General features: G+C 43.3%; 1 protein-coding gene across 5 annotated transcripts; it reads right to left on the bottom strand.

Moving 5' to 3' along the window:
- Window positions 1-4,606: 4,606 nt before the first annotated feature.
- Window positions 4,607-17,325, bottom strand: LOC142489481 (uncharacterized). Of its 5 annotated transcripts, XM_075590353.1 has the most exons (7): window positions 17,234-17,325; window positions 16,487-16,628; window positions 13,780-13,956; window positions 13,119-13,423; window positions 8,470-8,627; window positions 7,971-8,153; window positions 4,607-7,877 (listed from the first exon to the last, which is right to left on the bottom strand). In XM_075590353.1, the coding sequence occupies exon 7, from the start codon at window positions 7,835-7,837 to the stop codon at window positions 6,581-6,583; it is 1,257 nt and encodes a 418-aa protein (XP_075446468.1). In that variant the 5' UTR covers window positions 7,838-7,877; window positions 7,971-8,153; window positions 8,470-8,627; window positions 13,119-13,423; window positions 13,780-13,956; window positions 16,487-16,628; window positions 17,234-17,325; the 3' UTR covers window positions 4,607-6,580. The 5 variants fall into 5 exon arrangements, with proteins under 5 accessions (XP_075446468.1, XP_075446464.1, XP_075446465.1 ...); XM_075590349.1 differs by having other exon boundaries at window positions 4,607-8,153; XM_075590350.1 differs by having other exon boundaries at window positions 4,607-8,153; window positions 13,784-13,956.
- Window positions 17,326-24,606: the final 7,281 nt, after the last annotated feature.

The following is a 24,606-nucleotide window of genomic DNA, read 5'->3' as shown; positions in this document are numbered from 1 at the left end:
ATAGTTGCTTACTGACGAGATTAATGATGGTAGCATTGCAGCTAATGCCAATAATAAATGTCATAGACTATATTTCACAGCATAAAAGCAAAGGCAATAAAGAACAAGTCTGCTCAATTAAAAGTTTACAGATGCAAAACTCGAGTCAGCATAGTGAGTGGGAGCAGTGTTGAGAATGCCACTCAATACACATCTTGTCACATGTAAAGTATGTGCACTTGCAATAGCCCTTCCTGAGTGTATACCTCTGTGGGAAGTGTGAGCAGGTGGTCTCTTTGGATTCTCAGATTGCTAATCTGAGGGGGTAACTTGCCACATTGAGGGACATAGACAATGTTGAAAGCCGTTTAGTGCTCACTGAGCAGGCCCCAGCTGAGACTAATGGTGCAGAGGGCAGAGCTGTGAGTGGGGACCACGAACAGGTAGGTAGCTGGGTAACAGTTGGAAGGGGAAGCAGGAGAAAGAGGAAGAGACAGACCAGTTCTAAGCTGATCCATTCCAATAGATTTGCCAGATTGAGTGAAGATATTTGGAGTGTCAGGGCAGGAATGTTAAGGCTAGGGAGACTGATTCCTCTAGCAGACAGGGGAATAGTTCCTCCATCACAATGGGGACTCATGATACTCAGAGAACAATAAAGGTTGTGGTGGTACGAGACTCCCTTATTAGGAGGGTAGAGAGGAAATCTGTTGCTGTGACCACATGAATCAACCAGTTTGCTGTCTCCCAGGGGCTTGGGTTCGGCACTTTGCAGATCGGATAAACAGGCTGTTGTAAGGGGATGGGACTGATCCTGGCAGCCTTGGTACATGTTGGCACCAATGACAACATTTGAGAAAGAGGGAGGGTCCTAAAAAAATGATTTCAGGGATCTTGGCCGCAAGCATAAGGCAAGGACCTCCAAGGTAGTATTTTCTGAAATAATACCAGTGCCATGCTTTACCCCAGGGAGGCAGTTGGACCTTAGGCAGGTTAGTGCATGGCTAAGAAAGTGGTGTATGAAGAAGAGTTTTGGGTTTTTTAGAGCACTCTGATTCCTTTTCTGAGTAGGGATGGAATGCACCTAAACAAAGAGGGATCTTCTGTGCTGGAGAAAAGGATGATTATAAGGTACTGTAGGAGTAGATTTTAAACTAGTTGAAAGAGGGAAGGGACAGGCAAGAAGTAATTGGCTAATAATAGCTTCGGGTCATTGGTGTGGAGTGGTGGAAAGGATAGATCACGAAGCAGGACCCATATACATAAAGACACAAGAAAAGGAATAAAGACTAAAATCCATCAGAGGAGAAAGTCAAGAGCAGATCGGATAATAGTAGATAATTCAAATCAGTAGGAAAGACAGGCAACAACCTTAACTTCATACAGTACTTGCTAATGCAAAAAGCCTGGCAGAAAAATGGGGAAGCTTGAAAAAATTGCTGGAAAGAGCACCTACACTATTATAAGGGAAGATATTTATGAAGAGATTTGACAATGTGGATTGAAATATACTGCTGCGGCCAAGTTTATTCGAGCATTTGCCCGTTCTTGGCCGCAGCAGTAGCCTGGCGCGCGCCCGAGGGTGACGGGCGCGCGCCGAAGCAGCGGAAGAGCGCCCTCCGATCGGGGCGCTCTCCCTACCGCTGCCGGGTCCGCCGGGTCCCCCGGAACCCCCTGCCGCCGTCCCGCGATCGCAGGACACCAGGGCTCCCTCGGGGAGCCCTGGACGCGCGTGCAGGGGGCGCAGGCTCCCGAAGACGCGTGACCGCGCGTCTATGACGCGCGGCACGCCGAGGGGCGGCCACTAGCAAGCCGGGAAATCTCCCGACTTGCGGTACCGGCCACACTTTAATAAAGTGTGTCGGTAGTGTACAGTGGAGGCAAAAAAGAAATGTTGGTAGGGATCTACTAAAAAAAAACACCAAATATTTGTGAGATTGAGGAAGCCAAACTAGTATTGCAAATGGAAAAGGCAACACATCTAGGTCATGTTCTAAGTTGGCTATGTGCTGAAGGAGGGGATTACACCATCATCCCTTTTTATCATGAGCAGAAGTTTGTAATTATAAGATAGAGTAACTCTAAAGATTAAGAGGCGGGTTGCATGTGCTGCTTTTACTTTTTTTTTTAATTACGCACACATTTTAAAATGTAATACAGTATGTATTTTTCTTTGGTGTTGGGGGGGAGGGGGGGAGGGAATGAGGGAGAGTTACATTGACAAGGGAACCAAGATATAACTGTATTCCTATGAATATATGGGTACCATTGATTGAAAGAAGATATAGTTCCTGTCAATCATGGGTACTTCTAAATTTGTCGGAATAAAATTGTTCCTGAGGTATCTTGTTGAAATTAACTCCAAATACAAGTTGCATATACATTGGCATATATCGTGTACTCTAACACTTCTATTGCATGAGACCCCACAAGTATATTTTTATTCCCACAAATATGGAGTCAGCATTGATTTACTTTGGTAGTATAGTGTGTGATTTAATGTTACCCACATATTTGTAAAGAAAAACACTGGGCTTTGCATCATAAAAATATTCATTTTACCTGTTACAAAATGGACAATCAAAATGGTCACCTTTATATGACAGTTTGAGGTGACCCAACTCAAGGCGTATTCCTATTTATTTACTGTAATTACACGAGAGAACAGTGGTGCGTCAAAATCTGTATAACGCTAGTTTGGGACACCCCACCCTTTTTCATGTAAAAACATTACCTACAAAGTAAACAAAAATAAAATGTATTAAATGTTATATTTTCTAAACGTAGATCAAATAAAAAAAATTTAAGGAGTGTAATATTGCTCATCCAGACAAAAAGTATTGCATATTACCTACTGCATTGCAAAGGTTTCAAAAGTATTCCATAATTTTATATACTAACTAGATTGGTGAGGTCCCATCACCAAGCAAGCACAAGACCAACACCAATTTAAAATAAAAATGTTGATATGCTGTATAGTCTGCCAGGGCAAATACTTTTATTTACTTTATGCTGGCTGGAAAATGTTTTATTTTTAATGGCAAATGAGCTATTATCCCGATTTGGATAATATTAATTTTGCCCATTACTGTACTGTATGTGTTGAGGGGGATTGTTGGGGTAGAGGGGGTGCAAATCATTGCCATTGAGGTTACACTGCCAACACACTTAATTGCAGTGCGGCCAGATCCGCAAGCCGGGAGATTTCCCGGCTTGCTAGTGGCCGCCCCTCGGCGTGCCGCGCGTCATAGACGCGCGGTCACGCGTCTTCGGGAGCCTGCGCCCCCTGCACGCGCGTCCAGGGCTCCCCGAGGGAGCCCTGGTGTCCCGCGATGTGGGGGACGGCGGCAGGGGGTTCCGGGGGACCCGGCGGACCCGGCAGCGGTAGGGAGAGCGCCCCGATCGGAGGGCGCTCTTCCGCTGCTTCGGCGCGCGCCCGTCACCCTCGGGCACGCGCCAGGCTACTGCTGCGGCCAAGAACGGGCAAATGCTCGAATAAACTTAGCCGCAGCAGTATCTTTGCTCCCATTAAGGGCATAGGTAACCATACTGGCAAACAATGGGCGTATTGTTTAGTATTGTGTTTGTATTTTGTTTTAATGTTTATTGTGGGTAGCGGGGTGGATGAATGAAGGTGGTATTTTGCCCCATGGTGGGTGTTTATGCCTACCGGGTGGGTAGTGGGAGGGGTTAACCCCTTCATTAACTTAGCGGTAGTAACCACTAAGGTAATGAATGGGTTAACTCCCCCCACAACCCCACCGCAAGGTCTAAACACCTACCATGGGCCAAATACCACCTTCATTCATCCACCCCCGATACCCACAATAAACCAAGCACCGTTGTTTAACCCCTTCATTCACTTAGTGGTTAGCCGCTAAGGTAATGAAGCTGCATATACATTTATGTTTATTGCATTGGAGAGAAGCCGTAGGTCTCCCGAGCTGATATTAATGTGTATCAGCTCCGGAGTCTCCCGGCTTCAATCCGCTGCAGGAAAAATAAATAAAAATTCTAAGTCCTACTCGCAAATCCCATCCCATCCGTTCCTGAGGCCTATGCCGACGTGGCTTACGGAATTTGCTCAGAAAAATGCGTCCGACCCCAATACTTGGGCGGTTGATGTTGCCAAACAAGCTACCTCAACAATGGAGGCTTCGGAGGGCCCGTGTGCCCTAGCTGATGCCCGAGGGGATTTGAGTGTCCCGATGACAACAGAGAAAGCCGAGATGGTTCCAGACCCGGTCCCTGCAGAGGAGCCAGAGACGATCGATGAATCGGAGCCAGCCCAAGAGATGTTGGGCATGGTGACAGCCCTGGGTGAGCAGGCACTATGGTTCTCAGAGGCGCATGAGCTGGGATCGGCCTTGCTGATTGCCACTGATAAATCAGAAATGATCCGGGGTCTTTCCCGTGCAGATGTGTCCCTACCTTCTTCCTGCAACTGCAGCCGCCGATCTTCGGTGGTGCTCCGGCCACTGATGATTCTGCCAGCCGAGACTGGAGGTGAGCCGAATGGTGCCAGCGACCTTGCACAGCAGCGGAGTCCCGTACCGATGACTGCAACTGTGAGACCCGTGAGGCGGATGAGCCTGGACATAGAGGTGTCCAAAGGCATATTCAGGGATTCTCCGGTGCTGATGGAGGTGTCTTCCGGTGTCGATGTCCACGTGGCGGATGTCGATCAAGACAAAAGTACCCAACTCTATGCAACGCCCGGATGGAGAATCTGAACAAGCTCCAGGATCCTGTTCCAATTGCTGGAGATGATATCCTGCAGATAGCAACCACTGGGGTGGATGAGAAGCCATCGATCCCCACTCCGGTGAGTACTGCTAGTGTTTCTTCTGTTACTCCCTTATCGTTCATTCGCACTATGAGTGAACGCAGGGTTAGACTGAAAATGATCTGCAAAGATGACTCATCTCTGGGACACCGGGATGTATCTACCACTGTGGGTTGGGCACCGCACAAGGACTATGTGACAGATCCCCTATCAAGGCCAAAGTCCATTGCTGCTCAGTCAATACCGAGTATTACTTTAGTGTCGGACCCCAGGGACGTACTTGTTCTGGACTTGAACACTTACATGGCCCCTTTGTCCTCGACCAGTACCGCTGGTCTTCGGGCATTTACCAATCTACTGCTCAGGGAACCCCTTCAGCCCTGAAGTCTGAGGGAGGGTTGCTGCCTGGGGAAGCTGATCGGGCTGCAAGAAAACATTACTCCAAAAAGAGGAGTTTGCGGGCCTCTAGGAATCATATTCCTTCTTCGGACTTGAAGGACTGGTCTTATGGGAATACTATGCCGACCGATAGTAATGTTGTTACTAATGATAATGTTATTACAGATGATAATGTTATTAATGAAGATGTAGACAATTGCAGTGTAAATAGTGGATTTAGTCAGTATGCAATGTCTGTTAATTATGATGCTACCACTTCCATCAATACATTACACCCAGGGGTTGCTGTAGAAGGCCTGCTAGTCCACACCCATGGTGGCACTCCCGGTTTCAGGGATATGTACCCTTTATGGACCACACAAGTTCCTTTTTAGAAACCGACCACATAGTTCACGATTGGTGGGCAAAAGGAGTGTATACTCCTGACAAAGCTACTCAGGAAATGAGGACAATGGAAGCGGATATAATAGCGGGATATGTACAGCCGTCGGGTAATGTGTCCTACTTCAAGACTGAGTGCTGTCTCCTGATTTCGTGGGATCAACACGGTATCGTTTATTTACAAATTTTGTATGGGACTAGCACCTACTAATATACCTCTGTTAATGTAGTGCCGCCTGATTCTATGTACTATATATATTAGATAGATACTGTACATCTCTATGTAGTATATGTATGTTTATACATATATCTATATAGTTGTGCTTCTCTCTACCTAGTATATAAAAAAAAATGAGAGAGACAGAGACAGAGACTTTATTGTGAAATTTGTAATACAAATATTGTAATGTACTACTTGCGAATATTTGTAAGAATAGTTCGACGGTTTTATGATTGATATTTACTCATCATTACATGAAACACTACCTCATGTCATCTTAGACCATTTATAATTTGTATACAAAACATTGTGTAATTGCATGACACTTTTCATGAAATAGAATGTTTAGGGGTTAAGTTTGCATACCTTACAATAGCTAAATTAGTTTGATATGCCGTTTACATGCACTGTATGGCATATGTAATAATTTTTATTTACATATTATAATGATTATTACATGTGGAAATTAATAATTTCATAAACACGCATGAACTTTTTTTGTTCAGAGACAAATTTAAGAATATTAATATATGTATGAAAGGACATACATTCATATTTGTATTTATATTTTTACATTTATAAAGGTTTAGAAAAAACTTGGCAGGAATTAGTATGCATTTAACACGACCACAAGAACAAATAATTAATTGAAAGATTTGTTTATTTATTTTTTGGCTTTTTATTTTGTGAACGTGTCACTTGCCTGTTTGATGGCTGTTCTGATCGCCATCTCCCTGTGCCAAGTACTCTCTGCCTAGTACTTGCACTGGTTGACGACTGGGCCAAAGCTGGGGCACTAGTTGATGGCTGGGGCACTAGTTGATGGCTGGGCCAAAGCTGGGGCACTTGGTGGCGTCTGGGCCAAAGCTGGGGCACTTGGTGGTGGCTGGGCCAAAGCTGGGGCACTTGGTGGTGGCTGGGCCAAAGCTGGGGCACTTGGTGGCGGCTAGGCCAAAGCTGGGGCACATGGTGGCGGCTGGGCCAAAGCGGGGGCACTTGGAGGTGGCTGAGCCAAAGCTGGGGCACTTGGTGGCGGCTGGGCCAAAGCTGGGGCACTTGGTGGTGGCTGGGCCAAAGCTGGGGCACTTGGTGGCGGCTGGGCCAAAGCTGGGGCACTTGGTGGCGGCTGGGCCAAAGCTGGGGCACTTGGTGGCGGCTGGGCCAAAGCTGGGGCACTTGGTGGCGGCTGGGCCAAAGCTGGGGCACTTGGTGGTGGCTGGGCCAAAGCTGGGGCACTTGGTGGTGGCTGGGCCAAAGCTGGGGCACTTGGTGGCGGCTAGGCCAAAGCTGGGGCACATGGTGGCGGCTGGGCCAAAGCGGGGGCACTTGGAGGTGGCTGAGCCAAAGCTGGGGCACTTGGTGGCGGCTGGGCCAAAGCTGGGGCACTTGGTGGTGGCTGGGCCAAAGCTGGGGCACTTGGTGGCGGCTGGGCCAAAGCTGGGGCACTTGGTGGCGGCTGGGCCAAAGCTGGGGCACTTGGTGGCGGCTGGGCCAAAGCTGGGGCACTTGGTGGCGGCTGGGCCAAAGCTGGGGCACTTGGTGGTGGCTGGGCCAAAGCTGGGGCACTTGGTGGCGGCTGGGCCAAAGCTGGGGCACTTGGTGGCGGCTGGGCCAAAGCTGGGGCACTTGGTGGCGGCTTGGCCAAAGCTGGGGCACTTGGTGGCGGCTGGGCCAAAGCTGGGGCACTTGGTGGCGGCTGGGAAAAAGCTGGGGCACTTGGTGGCGGCTGGGCCAAAGCTGGGGCACTTGGTGGCGGCTGGGCCAAAGCTGGGGCACTTGGTGGCGGCTGGGCCAAAGCTGGGGCACTTGGTGGCGGCTGGCCATTCTTTTTTTTGAAAAATTGTATTATTTGTGATTGTTTGGTTTGAATTTTTCTTTTCTGTGTTTGCAAGTGTGTCTTCAATAAATTGAGAAACGGATGATGGCAACGGTTCAATGTTGCTTGGTAAATGAATTTGAAATGGTGCATCTTCTAATCTTTCATCATGGACTGGTGAATGCAGCTGATGGCTCTGGAGAAAAGACGGCAGCATCGAAAGATCGATCCTCTGACGCATGAAAGTGATGTCCATGTTCTCTTGCAGTGCTCCTAAGCTGATTTCTTGCACGACACTGTGAACAAGAGCTTTCAGTGTGATATTCATCATTTGTAATTAATTTGGGATTTGGATGATTATGTTTAGATTGGTAATTTCTGATATCTACCTTCATGGAGTGCGATAAGTTAATGATGGCAAACATTTTCTGCTTGCAATATCCTTGCTTCTGAAGCTTCTATTGCAGACAAACTGTCATGTGCGATATCAGTTGCTTCATGTGTTAATCCATGAGTCTGTACATCATGAAGTTTATGGTCACTTGAACATATTTGTCCAGGAGATTCAATATCTGTTTTTGAAATACAAAATAAAAAATAAGTTACATGGAACATAACTTTAACATTGTTTTCTGTAATTATGCGTGTTGATTTCATTGTGTAACACATTCAATGTTGACATAATTAATATTAAAATATCGTATTTTGAATACAAAATTTGACTCATTTATCAACCTTGAAGGTATCTATTGAGTATGAATGTTTACAGCATTAAATATTGTGGTTATATCCCAAATCATGCTGGTGATTGTACAACTCAATAACTACATTTAAGTTTAAGATCAGATTTTACAACTTCTAATAATTAACTCTTCCATTGTCACTCACATCTGCAAGTGTCCTATGTTCATGAATCTGTTCTTGCATATCAATGTACATATTATATTGTCCAAACGTGATAGCCTCCCCTTCCATTACTGATGATGCCTCAGAAGATGCAGGTGTTGACAGCTGTTTTTGTTCTCCGATCGGAGATGCCGGGGCCACTATATAAAATTCACAGCAAACAGTTTTTCATAATGTCAAATACTGTATGTTTACGAGACAGTATCTGAAGTGGGAGTACTTAAGACTAATTAATGCTCATCTTTCTAGATATCATATTTAATTGTCATCACCAATTATATATGCTACATCTTAAAAAAGATCTACATGTTAACATAATGATTAAATATAAGATTTTAATACTACAACATACATACTATGTGACTGCAGATATGTATGAAGGGATGTTTAATACAGTTGATTTTAAGAGTCTACATAAACTGTATATGTAAAGTATTATTATAGGCTCAAGAAAGTAAATTACGTACATTAATGAAATCACTGCTCTACGATTGATTACAATTCAGGGCACTATTCATTCAGTCATTTCAGGAATTTTTTTTCAACCACCATTTGTAAATGTTATGCTAAGGTAATTGTAAGAATATTGTTTTGGTTTGTATTTAAAATCACTGTCCACAACTTATTGTCCAATTGTCCCCTTCACCCACCTCTCCCCCTCATCCCTTCCCCCCTTCAACACTTCACCCTACCATAACCCCCTCACCTCTGTCTCCCACCTTCACCTCTGTCCTCTCTCATTTACTACTTGACATATTTTCCTACACAGGTGCATCATCGTAGTTATGATATATACTGTATCTTAACAAAATTGTATATTATTAGCATAAAAACCTACATTTAGCCTCTAATAGTAATAATCCCCTCGTAACAAGCCATTACTGGACATTATAGGCTAAAGCAGTAAAATTCAGGTCATTATTGAAAACCCTGCTCTCTGATTGGTTAAAATTCCGGGCATTATCCATAGTAATGCCCTGAATTTCAGCAGCTTGCAAAATGCAGTTTTCAATCTGTATATTTCCAGCCAATCAGCTTTCAGAACAGCTGAGACAGGGCAGGGGATTGGTTTGAATGAAGTATTGTATTGTATTGTATTGTATGTCTTTATTTATATAGCGCCATTAGTGTAAATAGCGCTTCACAGTAGTAATACATGTGGTAATCAAATAAATAACAGATAATATAAATAACAGATCATGGGAATAAGTGCTTTAGACATAAAAGTAACATTTCGGAAGAGGAGTCCCTGCCCCGAGGAGCTTACAGTCTAATTGGTAGGTAGGGAGAACGTACAGAGACAGTAGAAGGGAGTTCTGGTAAGTGCGTCTGCAGGGGGCCAAGCATTATGTATCGTGTTTAGAATATCCACAGTGCTATTCATATGCTTCTTTAAGCAAGTGTGTCTTAAGGTGGGTCTTAAAGGTGGATAGAGAGGGTGCTAGTCGGGTACTGAGGGGAAGGGCATTCCAGAGGTGTGGGGCAGTCAGTGAAAAAGGTTTAAGGCGGGAGAGGGCTTTAGATACAAAGGGGGTAGAAAGAAGACATCCTTGAGAAGAACGCAAGAGTCTGGATGGTGCATACCGAGAAATTAGGGATGAGATGTAAGGAGGGGCAGAAGAATGTAAAGCTTTAAAAGTGAGGAGAAGAATGGAGTGTGAGATGCGGGATTTGATCGGAAGCCAGGAGAGGGATTTCATGAGGGGAGATGCTGAGACAGATCTAGGAAAGAGTAGAGTGATTCTGGCAGCAGCATTTAGGATAGATTGTAGGGGAGACAGGTGAGAGGCAGGAAGGCCGGACAGCAGGAGGTTACAGTAATCAAGACGGGAGAGAATGAGGGCCTGAGTCAGAGTTTTAGCAGTCGAACAACAGAGGAAAGGGCGTATCTTAGTTATATTGCGGAGGAAAAAGCGACAAGTTTTAGAAATGTTTTGAATGTGAGGGGCGAATGTGAGAGAGGAGTCGAATGTGACCCCTAGGCAGCGTGCTTGGGCTACTGGGTGAATGATTGTAGTTCCAACAGTAATGTGGAAGGAGGTAGTAGGGCCAGGTTTGGGAGGAAGTATGAGGAGCTCTGTTTTAGCCATGTTGAGTTTAAGGCGTCGGAGGGCCATCCAGGATGATATAGCAGAGAGACATTCAGAAACTTTGGTTTGTACAGCAGGTGTAAGGTCAGGTGTTGAAAAGTATATTTGTGTGTCGTCGGCATAGAGGTGATAATTAAACCCAAAAGATGTTATTAGGTCACCTAGAGAGAGTGTGTACAGAGAAAAGAGAAGAGGTCCCAGGACAGAGCCCTGGGGTACCCCCACAGAGAGATCAATAGAGGAGGAGGAGGTGTTAGCAGAAGAGACACTAAAAGTACGATGGGAGAGGTAGGATGAGATCCAGGATAGAGCTTTGTTCCGAATACCAAGAGTATGGAGAATGTGGAGGAGAAGAGGGTGGTCCACTGTGTCAAATGCTGCAGAGAGGTCGAGTAATATGAGCAGAGTGTAATGACCTCTGTCTTTGGCAGCATGGAGGTCGTCAGTTATTTTAGTGAGGGCTGTTTCGGTGGAGTGAAGTAAAAGCTCTGAGACATGGCAGGGGATTGTTCAAATAGTATCAGCCAGGGTTTGACTCCTCCCCCTCCCGAGCTGACTGAGATTTTCTGAGCAGATTCAGTTGAATTGGGGGGGGGGAGGGAGACTGCAAAGAAGTAAGTGTGTTGTGTATAGAGGTGTTGTGTGTGTGGGAGTGTGGGGGGGGGAGAAGGTGTAGAGGTGCTGTGTTGTGCTGTGTTTTGTGTAGAGCTGGGGGGGAGAGTGCAAAGTTTAGTAAGTGGCTGCATTTTTTATTGTGGCTGAAGTGTGTGTGTGTGTTGTGCTGTTGTATGTGTAGCAGCAGTTTGTGTGAGTGTAGAGCTGATGTGTGTTTGTGTGTGTGTGTGTGTGTGTGTGTGTGTGTGTGTGTGTGTGTGTGTATAGAGCTCCAGTGTGTGTGTGTGTGTCAGTAGCAGTGTTTATGGGTGTGTAGCAGCAGAGTTTGTGTGTGTAGAGCTGCTCCTGTGTGTAGAGGTGCTGTGTAGTGAGTGTAGAGGAGGTGCTGTGTTGTGTGTCTAGAGCTCGTGTGTGTGTGTGTGTGTGTGTGTGTGTGTGTGTGTGTGTGTGTGTGTGTGTGTGTGTGTGTGTGTGTGTGTGTGTGTGTGTGTGTGTGTGTGTGTGTGTGTAGAGGCACTGTGTTGTGTGTGGTGTGCTGGTGTGTGCGTAGCAGCAGCTTGTGTGTGAGCTGCTGTGTGTGAGCTGCTGTGTGTGAGCTGCTGTGTGTGTGTGTGTGTGTGTGTGTGTGTGTGTGTGTGTGTGTGTGTGTGTGTGTGTGTGTGTGTGTGTGTGTGTGTGTGTGTGTGTGTGTAGAGGCACTGTGTTGTGTGTGGTGTGCTGGTGTGTGCGTAGCAGCAGCTTGTGTGTGAGCTGCTGTGTGTGAGCTGCTGTGTGTGAGCTGCTGTGTGTGTGTGTGTGTGTGTGTGTGTGTGTGTGTGTGTGTGTGTGTGTGTGTGTGTGTGTGTGTGTGTGTGTGTGTGTGTGTGTGTGTGTGTGTGTGTGTGTGTGTGTGTGTGTACACACACAGAGGGAGCGGCAGTGTGTGGATATAGATATCTGCAGTGTAAGAGTATATAGAGGTGGTTTCATGTATTTACCATTTTATTTGAATAAAAAAAATCTATTAAACTATTCAAAAGTGTCTATTATTTATGAAATAAGCCTACATTTAGCCTATAATAGTAATAATCCCCTCAGAACAGGGCATTACTGGCCAATAATGCCCTGGCTGAAAGAGTTGAAGGCCCGAGGCGAAGCCAAGGGACTTTAGCCCAGCCAAAGCATTATTGGCCAGTAATGCCCTGTTCTTCAGGGATTATTACTTAAATAATGCCCTGGCTGTGTTAAAGTCACTTTGCTTCGCCTCAGGCCTTCAACTCTTCCAGTTAAATCAGGTAAACAGAGTTAACCCATCAGGTGCATCAGAAAATGGCATAGCAACCGCTGCGTATGTATAATTGCTGTCATGAGGTAAGTAAGAACACAGTGTCAAATGGTATATGTACTCTCTCTTTGCAACTGGCCCAGCCTTGGGCACCAAATGTATTGCTCTGGTACAACTCACTATTTTGCAGACTGTGTCTCCAAATGAACCGCGTTGCACCGCCAACCCTCCCGCAACTGCACCGTCGCGGAGGGCGGTCACATGACCGGCGGTGATGTCATCCAAGAACGCTGCAGCCGCCCGGCGTGCTATCCGGCAATGAAGTACAGGAAATCTCTCCAACAGGAGACAGGAGCAGAGCACAGCCGTAAAGCAAAAGAGGACAGCTAAGGTGGTGACTAAAAAAGTTTATTGAACAACAGTATGCTGCTGGATCCATCATTGCTTTACGGCTGTGCTCCGCTCCTGTCTTCAACTCTTCCAGCCAGGACATTATTGGCCAGTAATGCCCTGTTCTGAGGGGATTATGACTTAATTATATTCACATACTGTATACATTATGATTCAAACACAATAAACAATGTTATAATATAGTTTTCTCGTTTGTAACAATTATATTGAAAATTTGTATACAAATCGTGTACTCCTGTAAAATTACTGACCTGGGGGAAATGGGTGATCGCTGAACCCCGATATCCCTATCACCAGGCAAACCCTCCAGAATGACCGGGAAAAATTTCTCACTCAGCTGCTCCTCCAACGGAGTTAGCGTTAGTGGGGGGCTGGCGGGCCTCCTTCAGTGCCTGAAGCATGCATCAGGGCTTTGTGCAATTTTTGCTTCAAATTTCTTTTGAGGTCATCAAATTGTTTGCGACAATTACTATATGTCCTGACCTGATTGCCACAGGCAGACACAGACAGTCAAAACTTTTCCCATAATGATTTTTTGACGATGAACTGGTCCTGCCTTCAAATATGATATAATTATGTTAAGTAAATAGCTTATTTAGTAATAAATGACAAACAATTGTGTGAACTGTTGCAAAAAAAATTAAACATGGTGTTTGAGCTACAATATGTGGGGCACATGACAATTAAAGCAATGTGGATACATACAAAGCTATTGATGCTTTAGAAAATGTTAAATGCACAGACAATTGAACATTTCCTCGATTCATATCCTCGTTGTAAACACTCAATGATAATATGTGTAAACATCAACAATAAGAGATAGATATAAAAGTCGGTTCTATGTCAATTAAGAAATGTTAACATCATAGATGTGAAAAAACATTTCAACACTCAAAGCAAAGATTTTATTACCTACTTAATGCCCAAACAGCTGGTCATAGTGTTCCAAAATCCCAGTCACAAGAACTTGGTTCTCCTCCTCAATGAAACGTATATATTTCAGGGCTCCTCTACACGTTTCTTACGACCACCTGCAACCACTGAGCTTGGCTGCTGCTGGCTGGACTCCCCTTCTTCCAATGGAAGAGACTGCAGGAGCACAGCACCATCAGACCTACCACCACCAGACACCCCACCACCACCAGACAACCCATCACCACCACTCCCCCCAACAACAGCACTCCCCCCACCAACAGCACTCACCCCAGCATCGCTCCTCTAACTCCCACGTTCACTCCCACACCTACTCACACGACCACCACTCATCTCAGCACCACCAGTCACCCCAGCATCACTCCTCTGACTCCCACGCCTCCTGTCCATAACTCTAGCACTCACAAATAACACAAAGAAATTAAACGACAAGCTCACTAAACACTTTCAAACTGACAATAACAAAAATATGTAAACAAAACAACACACAACAAATAAATCACAAAACAGAGCAACTAAATCAATCTCAAATCCTCTAAACGCCTAGCTCTGTCTGTCTCTCTCTCCCAACACAGAGAATGATTAGAAATAAATGCAGCCTTTAAATAGGCTGCTAAATCAACAAAATGATTGTCTCGGGCGAGTCACAAACAACGCCATGCCATGCCATTTCAAAGTTCGCAGAGACACGTGCATCTCATCGCCAGCTAATCGCCATTGAATTTTTTTTTGTTTTCGCAGGTATTCTGGCCTTCCTGCATACTGTGAGGGCAACACGCAAAAAACATGGCAATTTCAAAACCCTGCAAAACCCAAGCAGAAGTAGGATGTTAAGTATTGGCACTGTTTGCTATACTTTGCTATACAGTGCCAATACTTAACATCCTACTTCTGCTTGGGTTCGCCGCAACCCTCTACCACTCCGGTTTATTTCACTGAGAGCAGCTATCATTTGGCATTTCTATATATAGGTTGTTTTGCTTAAACATTTATGCGGTGGTATTACTATAGGATTTGCTGTAACCCTATGTTGCTATATATCTAATGCACAATATCAGTGACTGAAATAGACTTACTATTTGTATACAAGTATGTTGCAATACTAGTGTGACACTATGATACAATAGCCATAAAGGGCTTATATATTTCCTGGGTTCGCTGCAACCCTGTAATATGAGACAATATTGCTATCCCAATGTGGGAAAATCATAGTGTGCTGTTCATTTTACACCAGCGACAAACAATCCCTGACTGTTAGTCACACTACCATACTACTTACTAATGCATTTATTATCCCACTGTTAAATATTTAGTGGATATCACATGTATACTATCACCGCAGGAGAAGATAAGGATATCCTCTGATAATATATACTAATACAGTAATTTAGATTGACATATCCCTCTCCCCTCTCCATCACTCCTCTGTGGGGAATTTTATTTACTTATTTTAACCCTTTAGTGTATAATTAATAATGTATTAAAACTTTTTTGTTTTTTTCGTCGCTTTTAGTTCCTGGCTAAGGGATCTTATCTTTTGGCTTTAAGGAACATTCATAAGTATTAGGTGATGAGTGCAAATAGAGGGGTGTTTTAGAACCCATTCTTCTGAGTTCTCTCTGTGCTATACATCAAGCATTGCTAAGGAAAAGTGGAGATGCTATCTCCACAAATTAGTAGTTTTTTGTTAAACGTGCATACAATACCCATGTTCTGCCAAAAATTAGTACATGTTGATGTGACATGTTAAACATCACTTCACTACTAGTACAAATCGTACAATTAGTACATTTTTGAAGTGAAACTTCTTTGCTGGAACCTACAGAGTTTTCATGGGATAAAATCCTTACCTTGTAATGAAAAACCATAACGCGGGTGACGTCACGCTCCTAATGGGCACATGGCCGTTGCGCATGCCGCTCGCGCAAGCGCAAAAACACACCATTCCAAGCCGCACCGCAGATAACAATATATGCATACGCAGGAGACCAGGTTGTGAGACGCGGCGCGCTTGCCCAGAACCCAATTGTCACCTCCCCACATTCACAATACAGCAGGGCCGGCCGTTGCCATGCACGAGTGCAGCCGTTGCCATGCACGAGTGCAGCACGGCGAGCATGCGCAGGTGCGGCTTGCACCGTGCACGTGCAGGCCCGCACCGTGCACGTGCAGGACCCCAGAATCAGCTGCCTGGACCTCTTCCAATCCCTCTGTGGCACAGGTGGGCCCCCTATTTACAGAATCACCTATACACCCACCCCAGCACACCCACACAGTCAGTCACCCACACAGTCACGCGTGCGTGTGTGCGCACGCACGCACGCACGCACACACGCACGCACGCACGCACACACGCACACTATCAGTCTCGTGCGTGCACACAGTCACAGAATCACACACAAACAGAATCATACCCACACACATTCACACACACACACACACACACACACACAGTTAGTATAAATATAGAAGTGCAAATAGCTAAAACAGGGTGTGTGTGCAGAGAACGTGCGTTCTAAGTGAAATTTTTGTGTTTTGTCACTGAAATTGTGTTTTGATTTTTAATTAAAAACATCACCATCACAAATACAATTCCTGTGACAAAACAGGGACAAATTACAGAGGTTTCACTTAAAATGCGTGTGCTAGGTACACACACTTATTTGAATAAAATATGCATCCGTACCGTTTTTGGTAAGGATCGCAATGCTCTTCAGTGATTTGTTTTTGTAAATTATTTCTCTCCTAGTTCAAGCTGTCGTTGGTCCTATATTTCCTCTGTATTTGCTTTCAAATGAATAGGAAATGCTATACACCGTCAGGTAAACCTGCATGGAATAGGTGATGAAATAGAAATATTAGTCTCAAAACATGTGACATTGTATGTGTTTTTTAAAATAATTTATCAGTTCTGTAGTATTACATAATACGTTATTTTTAATTATTCAATAATGCCATTTGTAGTCATTTGTTCTTTTTTGATTTCTATAGCAGGTTTTACACCACCTTTGAAGCAGAGCAGCATTTTCCTTTTTGGGATAATTTGTTGCCAATATTCCCAGCCCCTGAGCTGTAAACTGTAACAATAGATAATGTTACCTTACTAATATCAGGCTACGTAGTAGCTGCTGAGCTACCTGTACACTGACTGAAGCAGCCATTATGTTAGTCACACAATCAAGATTTCCATAGTTTGATAAAAGGAGCACCAAAAGATTGCCTGCTAAGGTAAGACATGCTTTACATATACAAATAAGAAAAGAAAACATAGTTTAAGTGGGGAATGTAATTGTGACAGGGCTGCTTGTACTATTGTGTAAGTTAAATGCATGTTTGCTTTTTTGTATCAAGTGCACCACCTTTCTTTTTCTGTTTTGATTTTTGCTGGGCCGAGCAATCTTTTTTTGTTTCCTTTATCTGAAACTTTACTAACCTTTAATGTGGTGTCCTGAGGTCAGTCAGTATAATGCAGGTATGGTTAATGTTAAACACAGTTTGATGTTACACAGCCATGGGCAGTCTCTGTTAAAAAGGAAAAGGGCGTTTCCTTCCTGCATACCATTCAGGGTGGATTATACCATGGTATGGGGGGGGGGGGGGGGGGGGGGGAATTAAAGTAAGTGATACTGAATGTGATTTATTTTGCAGAGTAAAGACATGCATGGGATGTTTGTGAAAGGTACTGTTTATTTTGGGCTTGCTATAGAAAATTGTATGTTGTGTGAAGTGTATTATGTTTGCTAATTATGTAAGTTTTGGGAGACAACTCCCTGTGTGGTTTACTTCATTTGGTTGTGTCCTAATTAACCAGTAATAAAAGGGAGGGAGTTTCTTTCCCTGGGGTCTCTTGCTGCATTCCTTGTTGCTGCTGTGTGATATGAGGTTGTCTCTTGCTGCATTCCTTGTTGCTGCTGTGTGATATGAGGATGTCTGTGGAACTTCAGTGAAAGGATGCAAACTTTCTAATGCAGATATTGCTGGCTACTCTGTGGCTGGAGACATCACGCTGGGGGAACTGGTTGTTGTACACCTGAATGTGGCATACCTAATAAGAAGGTTCAGAGAACAGCAAAAGCCTCTTTCATTCTTCCCAGGGTCTGATGCTGCTGCTTCTTTAAATAAAAAGGCTGGAACTCAACCTTTCACAGTAATCTAAGCGCTATGTACATTAATGGCGCTATATAAATAAAGACATACAATACAATCTTGCTGCTTTAATAAATGTGAGTGTATATCACGGCTATTTCCGTTATATATATTATATAAATAAAAAATATTTATTATATAAATAAAGACATACAATACAATACAATTATATATATTTTGTTTTTATTAACTAAACTACCTTATGAAAGGGGTTAATCCACTAAATATTATTCATTAGCTACCCCACTTTTGCAACTTCTTGTGTATTAGCCTATTGTTATTCAAATTTCTATTAAGAATTAAGTTAATGTAACTAGATAAAGATATCCCGGGAGCACAAAACACCAAACCTGCCATGACCACCAACATGACAAACTCATCCCTTACTATTGTACCCAATTCTCAGCCCCACATACTCACCCATGTTGTGATAAGTGTCATATTAGAAAGAAGCAGCTCGGTTTTGTAGTAAGTAATATTTTTTTTAGAAACAAATTCTTCAAGAACACAAAAAATGACAAAGATTGTATAACCATATTTATTTCCGCGCCCTCTAAGCCGGGATGTGGTCTTGATGAGTTTGCCAAGTGGTGAGTCTTCCACCTCCTCAGGTGCACTCAACTCTATGTGTAGTAGAGGGCAGTGGTGATAGCACCAGTAGTACAGTAGGTGTTGACAGAGGTGGTGTTTATGGAACATGTTTTTTGGGGCCTCAAGAAAAAAGCCACATTCTAAAGGTCACACACCTGGTCATTACTATGTTGTATTTGTGATGATATCATTATCATATTGGTTCCCAAACGGTTATGTAAAATATAATTTTTTTGTAGTATGGCGTTATTTGGCTTACTGGCCTCGAGTCATTCTTTTTGTATTTTAATTAACTGCCTCATCATTTTTTGATCCAAAGCAGCTCTCTTTTTTTGCACTATGCTGTGTGAGCCTGAAAGCTCCGATTCACCTGTGCTACATCTTGGTGAACTAGAGAAAGTTTATGCTTCTGATGCGTAACTTGCACTTGGTTGAGCTGCATGGTCTCCTGTGCAACGCTCATCATGGCTGCATATGGAGCTACAGGTGGCTGTTCAAGACGAGACACTGTTTCTGGAGTTGGGAGGTCTTATGCTGTTGGCTCTAGCACTAGGGAATATGCCGGTTCTGAATCTTCTTCTTGGGTCACGTTCTCTGCAACATTCTGATTTTTGAGAATCCGCCAATGAATTACTGAATCCGCGGATTGGATTCTACCAATCCGTTCACAGGTTGTATCTAATGTCATTTTTTGATGAATCAGCGCGGACTGGACCAGCCAAATCCATTAGCGAATTTTACACTGCAAATCACATTTTGGGGGTAATATCAGTAAAAATCAGGGAAACCAATTTGGGCAGATTTGTCCATCTCTAGTGAGGAGTATATTAAGTCACAAATCAACTAATTCATGTATTTGCACTTACAGTACCTCTTGAAGGTAGCATATGTTATGTGCTTTCATGCCCAGTTGAATGTGATGATGGACCTATAATAGGTTACACATAACATATGTAAATTGATTATGCATTATTTAATGTTGTGTGAAGGTGTAAATTCCTAACATTCTCTTTTTCCATTATTGACTATTCTAAAGCTACTATGCACATTTTTTTTATGTCTTGAGAGCTGGGAAATACATTATTCTTGACACATGTATATTAGTATATGCACTAATATCTATGGCTATTATACTCAGTATTGGATTGAAGGCTAGACAACAGTAATATGCAGGCGTCCGAATCCAAGATAGAGTACAATTGCTTAAACAGTGTCTTTCTATGTTAAATGACCTTGGACTCACAACTAAAATAACTATGCATTTTGAAAAAAGAACTCATAGCGCTGAAAAATTTGAGGAACAATGTTGCTCTCTACATGTCACACAAAACCCACCACCAGTTATGCTTATATGATCTTTTGTGTCACTACAAGACTGAACAGTTAAGAAGACAACTCTGAAAGAAATACTGTATATGAATTTATCACTGCCAAGGACCCATTGTACTCCAAAGCCCAAAAATACTGGATGAATTCTGTTCGATACAACCTAAGATATAATGATTGCTTTATTAGGCGACTACATGTTTCCAGGCGACTACATGACCCAATACCATGACAGACCAACGAACTCCACAAACTACATGAACCAACATCTACTGGGGGTTCAATGGGTTTCTGTCACACAATTTGCAGCCTGGGGATAAGCAATGTAAAGGTCACTTTACATAGAACTATCATTCACAAATAACACACATTTGCATTCCATACACCATGCATGTGCCTACATTGAAATATCCGTATAGACAGTGTACTGTACTTTAAAGAAGCAATACAAGCTTCATAATTTTTTTTTAACAGGATTAAGCAGGGGGCCTCTGTAGCTGAACCACATTGATTTCAGCTCTGGAGACCTCTGTTTATAAGCTGTATAAAAATAAATCAGATTAAAATAGAATAAATATGATTACTCCTTTAAACATGGAGTCTGAGGGTGAAAACTGCTAAAGGTAAGTAAATGGGTTTTTTTCCAGGTCTTTTTATTGTATTTATTTATTTTTATGTGTGTGATTGCCCATTGACTGATACTGTATTGATCAGGGGCACAGATTAATACATTGACAGCCAATGCATTATTTTGCAAATGCTTGTATTCTATTGATAGTTATTTTTTTATTTCTGTGCTGATGCTGTGATCCTCAGAATAGATTAAGAACAGTTTTGCAATTATACGAAATCGTTGCACAATAGAGGAGTGTAATAGTATGAATCCCTTGTTACTGAGTCTCTGTGTAGAGAAGCCTGATATCTTTGTAAATCAAGTATCAGTGATTATAAAGACATACAATACAATTAGAACGTTTAATAATGTGTGACTAGCTTACCGCAAAGGAAGCACTGCTTCACCTAACACATGTGGGTGTTATCTTCATAAGTATATTTTAAGTATATTGAAGTACTCACGGATCTCCTCAGATGGCGCAGCGTTTGACGTGCTCCTGACGATGTCCGTTGCAAGATAGAAATGGTGAATTTGGCGTTTCACAATCGAAAGTAAACACTCCGAAGGCTGTAGGTTACGTTACTGGAAAAATGTATTGGCACATGTAGCACAAAATTAAAACACTCTTACGCGTTTCGTGCCCGTGGGCGCTTTATAAATCCCTTGTACCCTTTTTCTATTGTTTGAGTTAAATTGTTTTGAATTTGGATGGCTTGTTTTTAGTACATTTTAGCATTGGTTAGCATTTTAAATTAATTATTTGTTTTGTTGGCTACTGATTTAAATTAATTCATTGATTTGTTGGCTACTGGTTTTATTTCTTTAATTGATTGGTTGGATAGATGTTTATTTATTTGTATTCTTCTGTTTTGGAACAACATAATTGGAATTATTTTGCTGATTTAGTGATTAATGTAATTGATTTGTAGTTGAGGCTTTTTAGTTCTTTTATTGTTGAGGTGAGTGATATAGTGGCTTATCATGCCCATATTATATGGGTATTATATACCACAGTGTCAATCAATGGGTACTGGATGGGTATAGTGGGGGTGGGTGGTTAGGCCTCCCTGGGGGGTAGCGGGGGAAGGGGGTTAACCCCTTAATTACTATAGCAGTTATTAACCGCTAAGATGATTAAGGGGTTAGGGGCCATTAGATTGTATTTTTTCTTTCATTCTTGCTGGCATCGGAGGACATGGACCTGAAGCATGCTGACGAGGATGCCCTTCATGATGGCATCTAGTTGAACGTTTTATTTACTTTATTTCTACTGGCTGGCTAATGTTTGATTTTTACAGTATATGGATAATAGTAATTTTGCCCATTACTGTACTGGATGTGTTTGGGGGGGTTGTTGGGGGTAGAGGAGGAGGGTAGTAGGGTTGTTGTGTTTATTTTGGTTTCTTGGGGGTAGAGAGATGGGGTGAAGGGGGTAGTATCCCCAAGGATGGATGTTTAGGCTGTTTAGGCCTTCCCGGGGATAGCGGGACTGGTTAAACCCTTCATTACCATAGTGGTTCACTCCTCTCGCAACCTTCCAGACAGGCCTAACCACCTACCCTAGGACTATTACCCCTTCATCCACCCCCTCTGCCCCAAGAAACTGACTTTTGAGATTTAACCCTTTCATTACCTTAGCGGCTTAGGCCCCTTAATTCTCTCTTGTTTATTATTAAAAACAGTTACTAAGTTATCACACAATTATTTTACAGAATTAAATCATCATGGATAAATCGTGTCAACTCTAGGAACTACTAACATTATCAACTTGAGTGTACTAACTTGTTAACATGCACGTTATATTCACCTACATTTTCAGCTAATAATTTTCACTTTTTTAATATTATACTTTTACACAATGGAATTTTGTATTAATACAAAATTATTTGACTGTGATGGCCTATTTATTTGAAATTACTATACTTGCATGTAGTGGATGCTCATATTAGTGATGTGTATGTAATGTCCTTGACTTGTGAAGTGTTAATGTCAAAATATTATGTATTGATTAATGTTAGGCATGGTAGTAATAGTAACATCTCTTCTCTTTTCTCAGGTAAAAACATATTTCAAATTGTCTGTCTGTCCTCAAATCATCCCCTGCTGTCTTAATTCAATTTAGCTTTCACACCTGTTTTTTCTAAGATGGGTGTTGTCCTGCCCAACTGCTTTAATGTCCCTCTCATGTGCTAATTAAGTTGCTTGGGCCAGCCAGGTGACTTTTTAAAAGTATGTAAGCAAACCCACAACAGCCATAGTTGTTTGCAGCCATGCTTGAAGTATACATGCTTAAAGTAGAATGTTAGATGAAGTTTAAAAAGGAAGTTTAAAAATAAGTGGTCAAGTGGAAACCACCTATTGGTTCTGAATCCTGCAATTGATCTACGCTGGAAAGGAGGATATCATCCCAGACTGCACATCTCAACACTTAACTATTGCTGTGATGCCACCTTTACTTTTTATATTTGCTTTAATCTCACTGATTTTCTAATTATGCACTTCCTTCCACCAGCCTCCTTATGTCTCTAACTCTATTCATATACAGTATCTCCATCTCTCCTTTCTTCCCCACTTCTCAGTTCACATGAACTCCTTTCTTGCCTACGCCCTCTGTCACCACACAGCAATACACCCTGCACTAAAACACACCCCTACAAATCATCCTCACACATTCTCTTTCTTTCCATGCTTCTCCTCCTTGCTTCTGGGGATATCTCTAACAATCCTGGTCCGTGCCTTATTTCTACATGCTCTCCCACATGCAACTTCTACTCCTTCTTTTGCTAACCCCTCCAACCTCATACCCATCCCCTGCCACCCTCCCTCCTCTCTCCCTTTCTCCTGTGCCCTTTGGAATGCTCGCTCCCTCTCTAACAAGTTCCTCTCCGTGCATGACTTCTTTCTCTCTCACTCCCTGCTTCTCTTTGCTATAACTGAGACCTGGCTCACTCAGTCTGACTCTGCTCTGGAAGCTGCCCTCTCCTACGGTGGCCTTTCCTTCTCCCACAATCCGCGCCCTGATGGCAGGGGTGGAGGCGTGGGGCTCCTGCTCTCCTCTCTCTGCCATTACTGAACCCTTCCTATTCCCCCCTCTCTTGCTTTTCCCTTCTTTGAGGTTCACACAGTCCAGATCTTCTCGCCTCTCCCAGACCACGTGGCGGTCATCTATCGCCCACATACCTCTACTCATCCCCCCTCTGCCTTTCTCTCTCACCTTGAATCCTGGCTCTCTTTCTCTCTCTCTCCTCAGACTCCCCTGTTCTTCTCCTTGGGGACTTCAACTGCCACATTGATGACCCCTCTCTTCCTTGGGCCTCCCGCTTTCTCTCTCTAACCTCTTCTTTTGGCCTTCAATAGTGGACTGAAGTTAGCACCCACAAAGATGGCCACTACTTAGACCTGGTTTTCACAAAAAACTTTACTCTCACCGATTTCTCCATTTCTCCTTTTCCTCTCTCTGATCATCACCTCATCTCATTTTCTCTGCTCAGAATCCCCTGCTTCTCCTTGGGGACTTCAACTTCCACATTGATGACCCCTCTATTCCTCGGGCCTCCCGCTTTCTCTCTCTAACCTCTTCTTTTGGCTTCAACAGTGGACTGAAGCTAGCACCCACAAAGATGGCCACTACCTAGACCTGGTTTTCACTAAAAACTTTTCTCTCATCGATTTCTCAATTTCTCCCTTTCCTCTCTCTGACCATCACCTCATCTTCTCACTTCTTCCCCTCTCCATCTCCAGCTAGCCCTAGTTTTTGCAGAAACCTGCGCTCTATTAACCTACCAGCTTTTGATTCCACTTTACGCTCCTCCCTCTCCTCTCTCAGTTCTACTTCAGACCCTGACAACCTGGTCAGGAACTACAACTCTGCCTTATCCTCCTCTCTTGATCTACATGCCCCGCTATCTCTCTGCGTCCTCGCCTTTCTAACCCCAGACCCTGGCTAAATTCCAACACACGCATGCTGCGTTCATCCACTCGCTCCTCTGAACGCCTCTGGAGGAAATCTCATACGCTCGCAGACTTCCATCACTGCAAATTTATGCTGTCCTCTTTCAACTCTGTCCTCTCTCAGGCTAAACAAACCTACTTTTCATCACTAATCAACCCACATCGACTTTTTTCTG

This window comes from Ascaphus truei, chromosome 3 (assembly GCF_040206685.1).
Source record: "Ascaphus truei isolate aAscTru1 chromosome 3, aAscTru1.hap1, whole genome shotgun sequence".
NCBI classification, from domain to species: Eukaryota; Metazoa; Chordata; class Amphibia; order Anura; family Ascaphidae; genus Ascaphus; species Ascaphus truei.
This window is presented reverse-complemented; position numbering and strand designations above follow the sequence as displayed.

Bases quoted from the DNA above. Each gene is read 5' to 3' on its own strand.
- LOC142489481 (XM_075590349.1), bottom strand. From the start codon at position 7,912: ATGATGAATATCACACTGAAAGCTCTTGTTCACAGTGTCGTGCAAGAA.